The sequence below is a fragment of the Lupinus angustifolius genome, chromosome LG04 (assembly GCF_001865875.1).
Source record: "Lupinus angustifolius cultivar Tanjil chromosome LG04, LupAngTanjil_v1.0, whole genome shotgun sequence".
Lineage (NCBI taxonomy): Eukaryota > Viridiplantae > Streptophyta > Magnoliopsida > Fabales > Fabaceae > Lupinus > Lupinus angustifolius.
Genome location: NC_032012.1, coordinates 24930279 through 24937422, shown reverse-complemented (window position 1 = coordinate 24937422; position 7144 = coordinate 24930279). Strand labels below are relative to the sequence as shown.

The 7144-nt window shown below is 31.9% G+C and overlaps 2 protein-coding genes and 1 non-coding gene across 3 annotated transcripts; 1 reads left to right on the top strand and 2 right to left on the bottom strand.

Annotated features, from left to right (window-relative positions):
- On the bottom strand, positions 1477–2116 carry LOC109346501 (zinc finger protein ZAT11-like). Its single transcript, XM_019586088.1, has one exon. It carries the CDS (start codon positions 2036–2038, stop codon positions 1517–1519), a length of 522 nt encoding a protein of 173 aa, XP_019441633.1. The 5' UTR covers positions 2039–2116; the 3' UTR covers positions 1477–1516.
- On the bottom strand, positions 3745–6802 carry LOC109346500 (ras-related protein RABE1c-like). The gene is made up of 8 exons (XM_019586087.1): positions 6607–6802; positions 6339–6411; positions 5844–5944; positions 5342–5407; positions 4964–5061; positions 4676–4738; positions 4501–4593; positions 3745–4228 (listed from the first exon to the last, which is right to left on the bottom strand). Exons 1-8 carry the CDS (start codon positions 6677–6679, stop codon positions 4145–4147), a joined length of 651 nt encoding a protein of 216 aa, XP_019441632.1. The 5' UTR covers positions 6680–6802; the 3' UTR covers positions 3745–4144.
- On the top strand, positions 6911–6982 carry TRNAC-GCA. The gene has a single exon. It is a non-coding gene; the product is annotated as a tRNA-Cys (tRNA).

The following is a 7144-nucleotide window of genomic DNA, read 5'->3' as shown; positions in this document are numbered from 1 at the left end:
TGACTGACTAATAAACTATTTATATTGTTTTTCGAATCTTTCTTAAAATATGTCCTAAATTAATGTATTTTCTTTTTTCATTTCCTCTTTTCTTGTTTGTGTATAATCTTTTAGTACCTTATTAATATATGTCAAAAGGAAATTGCAAAACGGATGGTAAAAAAGATAGGGAAGAAACCAAGAAATTGACCAATTTGTTAGGAGAAGAAATGAACATGAACTTAAATGGTTCAATGATTTCGGTCTAATTGATTAGTTGCCCATATATACTTAGGATTATTCAATAAGTTACTCTTGCTACCAACACATAATATATAATATAATAATATGATAGTTAAATTTCTTGTACACAAAGTTTGAAATAAAATGCGAATTAAAACAAGTTGCTTATAGTAAAAGAACTTCTACATGATAGCATAGTGGATAAGATTCAAAATGTCTCTATGTTGTACTAGGTGAGCAAATCTGCTGTTTTACACTTTGTACTACTCCATGTGTCATGTGTTTGTGATTAGTTAGAAAAATACTTAATAATTAAATTTTAAGTTAAATACTTTTTCTAACCAATCACAAACTCGTGACACATGGAGTGACACAAAGTGTGGGACAACATATATGTACGCGTTGTACTAGACGGCACTGGTATTCGGAAAGTATATACAATCACGTTCTAGAGTGTATGACCAAGTGAAAATGAAAATTCAATATCCAACTTGTAAAAAAATCTTGTGATTCTCATACGAGGATCTTTTCTATGTTAATTATATTAGTGAAATATATAATCACCAAGTTAAGAAAATGAGATTAGTTATTATATGCTTATGACACTAACTTGTCTTTTCAGTCAGATACAATCAGTTACATACAATATGATTTTTTATTCAAATCAATTGTTGATTTTAATTTTCAGTGGAGCACCTCTTCAAAGATTTACAATGAATTGAATATTTCTCCACAAATTTGATAGTGGTAAACACAAACTATAGGTATAAGGAAGAACCTTGCTTTGATTTTTGACTGGAACATTAGTAGAGAGAATAAGTTTGGCTATGTTTGATAGATTAATTTGACACCTTAATAATAAGATGGGATACCAAAAAACAAAAATAAAAAAGTTGATAAGTTTGATAAATGGGGTGAAAAAGTTATGAATGTGGTAATAAAAATGTTGATAAAATTGAAAAAGTAACACTACTGGAAATTAAAATAAAAACTATTATTACAAAAATAAAAATAAAAATAAAATCCTTGAAATATCCTTTAGTTAGTGCTCTTTTTGCATAGGAAAACGATTTCATTATGAATTAGGCAGAAAACTCTGACAAAAATAACATGAACCTCTATTATAAGAAAATAACATGATTTCTTATAACTCAATAAATGAACAACTAATTTACATAAAGGGTGATATATCACCTAAAAAATACAAATGGGAACAAAAAGCTCCCATTTACATGTGTATATTATATAGTACAATAACTACATCCCAAACTTTAGCTACTACTCATTAATTAGTTCAATTGAAACAACCCACCAAGGGAATTGTTTCTCTAATCTTCAAAATCTCAATATCATTCTCTAATGGTGTTAAATTCAAATCCAAAAACAAAACTTTCTTACTATTCCCCTTCTTCTTTTTTGTATCAACACTACAACTCAAACTTGTAATAGAACTTTGCATGTCTCCATTTGAACTAGATGGTACTCTATGACGTCTCATATGGCCTCCCAAAGCTTGCCCTATTGCAAATTCTAAACCACAAATGGAACATTCATGTGTTTTAGCCTTTGGAGTAGGTGAATCATGAACCATTTGGTCTTTTTCTTGTCCCATTAACCTTAGTTTTTTATGACTAGCACGGTGGCCACCAAGTGCTTGAAATGATGGGAATTGTCTATTACATGTTTTGCACTCAAACACACGATTGTTGTTGTTGTTGGAAGTGTTGAAATAGGTTGTCTCAAATTCACCTCCACGTGAAAATAACATCAAATAGTTGGCCATGGTTGTGATATTAATATCTCTTTCTCTCTTCATGATCACAAATAATCAATATTGGTGAAGAAAAAATAGAAAAATAGATGAAATATTAATGTTGTGAAAAGAAAAGAAAGCTTTAATGTGTGGAATGGAGCTCTATGAGAGTTTAAGGTATATGTGATATTTATAGAGGGTGTTTTATGGCTATTCACTAATGTGTTTAGTTACCTTGAGAGTTTGAGACTCCACTAATAATAATCAAATAATAGTTGACATTTCTGATTTAATGAGTGACTAACTTGTGAATTTTGACTTTCTCTTATATAAGCAAGTGCAAGTTGAGGAGTAAGTTAAGTAATTAGTCATGTTATTTGTATATTAGAATTTCAACATTATATTCAACACCTACCAACATACATATATATATTTCACTCTAGTTTTTTTATCAAATACAATTTTTTAATAAAAACACCTATCAACCATGTAGGAAAACAAATACATTTTTCTTAGGGTTTGTTTGCGAATTGGATTTTAAAGGAGAATGAATAGAAATGAAATACTTAAAAGTCATTTCACAAATGTATTTCATAACTCTCAAACTTTTTTTCTTTTAATTTCCCCCCAAAATTTATCTCGCAAACAAATCACATTTAATGCTTGAACTAAGGCAAGCTTATCCTTTGACTAGTTGTTTGTTTGGTATGAAAGCAACTAGCCTAATGCTATGTGCACAAGAAAATGTACCTTGACTGTTTAATTAGCTAATTAAGTGGCGGTCCACGCTTAAATTTTTCTCAACCTATAAACAATTTTATCATTTTAACATATTTGATTATAGTAAAAAATGCTTCTAGTTGGCAGCCACGATTATAAGATAGAATTTATGGATTGGATATTGCTGGTATTTGGAAAACTAATTTTCTTCTAGACTATATATATATATATATATATATATATATATTAACATGTTTTAAATTATTGCATGCCATCCACGTTGAGATATCATTTGGCGTCCCTTTGTATTTATTTATTTTAATCTATTTTTGAAATATCTATATACGATGGATATAAAAAAATAGGTAAGAGAAAAATACTGTTCTGATAAATCGACTGATAGAGTATTTATCTTAGTAAAATGATTTGGTTTTACATATTATAATATGTTGTAATGACACAATCACTTTTAAATAAGTAAAATTGTTATTAGTTGATTAAGTTGATCGATGGCATATAACTTGGACGAGTCAGAAATACACAACTGCCATATCTTATAGGTCAAACACTCACTAGAAAGTTGTTAATTAATTCAATTGCTTTCATGTTCAGCTACTGTTCAAATAATTTCAAGGAATTCAGTGCTCACCATAAACAAATGTATAACTGGAAAATGCTTAGAAAAATAACAAAACAATGAATTAAGATCAATATCTGAAAGTAACAAGTGGAACATGTGCCTATTATCAAGTGCCTAATCACTAGCTTGAAATTTTATATACATCATGATATTTGTATTCGTTTGAAATTAATGTGAAAGCCATATATAATATATGATTAAGTTGAAGGAGAAATGTGTCAGTAAAACCAGTGACAATGTATCAATCAATTCCAATCCTATACTATGAAAGGGAAACATCAATGCACAAGAAAAGTGGGAAACATCAATGCAATGAAGAAGAGATATAGGTTGAGGGGAGAAGACTCGAGAACCATGAAATACACTGTATGAACCAAATTACCAAACCATCCCATACTGAGTGAAAATATTGGAACAATAATAATATCATGGCTGAACTGTTTCATTAAGCATGGCATAACACAACATTCTTTGCTTATGGTGGTTGTCTAGATTCATTCCTAAGCAAACCAACAACACTTGAACTGATATATAATCTATCTGAATCTAAGTCATTTAAGAGTTTCAGACTACATAGGAAATGGGAAAGTCAAGCAAATGATTTACTCACAAGTCACAACAAATTCCAACAACTAAATGACCAACAAATTTCAAACATTAACTTTAAAACATGACATCTGAAGTTGGGAAAATACATGAGGACAAATACTTGCTCCTACTTATAATGTCATCAAATAACTTTAGCACCCACATCAGTGCAACTGTAGAACCTGCACCCCTCTTACCACAGAAGCAGATATTGATTATTTTCATGAACCGCAACAAGCCGATTTTTGTGCAGCTTGACCACCATTGGCAGCCTGGTCTGGTTGGTTAATCTTGATAGTCTGGGGCTGCACCATCACACAAGAGAATATCATCATTCAACAATAAGAAGGAAGCGACGATTCTATGCACTTTCTTTGGAAGATAGCATCAAAACGTCCTAAGTATTTCCTCAATAAATTTGTTTCTTTAAAAAGTACTTGATACATGATGTTCGAAATTTTAGTCTTTCAGAATAGAAAACAATTTAAACAGAGGAAAGAGTGGTCCATTCATGAAGCAATTACATTTTTCAAAATAGAAAAGAAAAGAAATGGGCAAAGAAGAGTCGAATAAATACCTCAGCTCTAGAATCCGTGTCTGCAAGCCTTTGCTTGATGTCTCTTGCTATTGAAAAGAAAACCTCCTCCACATTCAAGTTTGTCTTTGCACTCTGCATTTATTCTTCAATATGAGTATAAAGAATTCACATAAAATTCAATGAAAATCTGATTCACAAGCATGTTGCCACTCACGGTTTCAAAAAACTTGATTCCATACTCATCAGCAAGAGCTTGACCTCTAGAGGTTGGCACAGCCTAGAGGAGAAAAATGAACACCTTTCATTTGTATCAAAAGGAGAATAGTGACATTAAGACAGATGAAAGCAGGCAAAGACATTGAATTGCTCAATGTCAAACTAGTAAACAGATGTAGGTTGAGCAGTGAGTCAATCATGCAATAGATGCTGAGTAAGTTAATTTTAAACCCCAGTTAAGCAAGATCAAATATGCAAATAGTAAAGGACCACCAAATGAACGTACCCTTTTACTTTCATCCATATCAGCCTTGTTACCTACAAGTATCTTGTTTACATTATCAGAAGCATGTTGTTCAATGTTGCGTATCCAATTCTTAATATCTGGCCATAAAAAAGCAAGCTACATTCAAAATTGAAAGACATGCAAATTGGACAGAAGAAGCTCATAAAAAGAAAGGCAAACTTGTCTACCTAATTTATTGTAAATAGAGGAATAGAGAAAAAGGGAACAGCAACGAATGAGAAGAAAAAAAGAGAGAAGGAAATGCAATATACTAGGTCAGCCAAAACCAAATTATTGGAGCATAAATACATCAAAACATCATAAAATGTTCATTGAAATGTCTTTAGACTTCCAATGAGACTAGGGAAAAGAGAATACTATTGAAAGATGCTTCATCAGTAACATCATAGACCAGCAAGATGCCCATGGCTCCACGGTAGTAAGCTGCAACATCACATAACATTGTAAGAAAGTTTTCTTTCATAAAAAAACAAGCATGCGATAAAAGTACAAGATTTATCCAGAGACTGAAAAGAACAAAACAGGTCCAAATGTAATTTTGATTTGAGTATAATACAGAATGATTTATATCAATATTCGTTTCAAAAATTGTAACTTCTGCATGAAGGAATTATTTCATGTGAAGTTTCTCAAACTTAATCAAATAACTGACAATGCTTCCAAAAACTATTTTCCTATAAGTGGTCATTTTCAATTAATCGCAAATATATAGTTCAACTAACTCCTACAGGAATGCATGTAAGCAGATGATATGAGCTTATTAGTTATACCCGATTTACCCCCTTTCCCAGCGTATGAAACAAAACAGAGAGCAGAAAGTTTCGACTTCTGAGCAAGCTGCACAAGACAAAACACATACCTGTGGTGATAGTTCGAAACCTCTCCTGACCAGCAGTATCCCAGATTTGTAATTTAATACGTTTGCCATCAAGTTCAATGGTTCTTATCTTAAAATCAATGCTGCAATATGAATTATTTTAACAAGATATCACCTTTATCAACAAAAAGATACATATTTGCTTGTGGATAATTATTTATGTGCATACAGAACAGGATGGAATAGGACAAATGCTGTATCATATTGTATTTGGTTCCAACCCTTTAAACAAAATGTTTAACTTTTTTTACTCTTTTGTTTCGTCTCACATGTCTATCAATTGCTACCTAAACCCTTCCTTGCAATGTTTGCAAAAGCATAACATTAAAAGGAGAAACAAGAAAATATCCCAAAGCAGACTCATTAAAAACTAAGCAGACTCCACATAAATGCATGAATCTTGATAATATGCAGAATAACACAAGGCAAAAATAGGTGGTATAGCATTTTCAGAAAAGATAGAAAAAAATAACAGACCCAATAGTGGTGATGAAACTAGTAGTGAAGGAACCATCAGAAAACCTCAAAAGCAGACAACTTTTCCCAACACCTGCAATTAATAGTATTATTTTGAGTCACAAAATCACAAAAAGGACAATATGGTGTACAACTCTATTATACATCAATCAAACCCCTATTATTATTATTATTATTCAGACTAGGTGGAGTCGGCTACATGGATGAAACACGCTATAAAATAAAAAGACTGGAGAATTAATTAATTAGGTTGAATATGGAAACTGACCACTGTCACCGATTAGGAGAAGCTTGATGAGGTAATCATAATCTGCACGAGCTCTTGAAGGTGCTGATGCCATCACTTTAGTTACTTAACAGATCGGAATGGAATGGAATAGAAGAAAGAAGAAAGGAAAGAGAAATGGTGTTAAGGAGTGATCGGCGACATGATATCAGAGAACAAGTTTCACTTAGATACTCATACTCATGTCCGCACTAGATTCTATAAGCTGCCTTCGGTTAATCCATTTTGATTTTCTAACAGGCTATCAGAATAGTTACTTGTAAAGTTCAATGATTGAGTCATCAAAGGGTCCATAGCTCAGTGGTAGAGCATTTGACTGCAGATCAAGAGGTCACCGGTTCGAACCCGGTTGGGCCCTTAAAAAACGTTTTTATAGTTTCAAGAGTAAGTGTATCAAAATGCAATGCCATTTGAAGTGTTCCCATAATAAGTTAGTGATTTTTCTCCATAACAGAATCTCCAGGTTCCAACAACATCAAGGCGATTGCGCAATGATGTATGTGTTGAAAAGGTACTATGG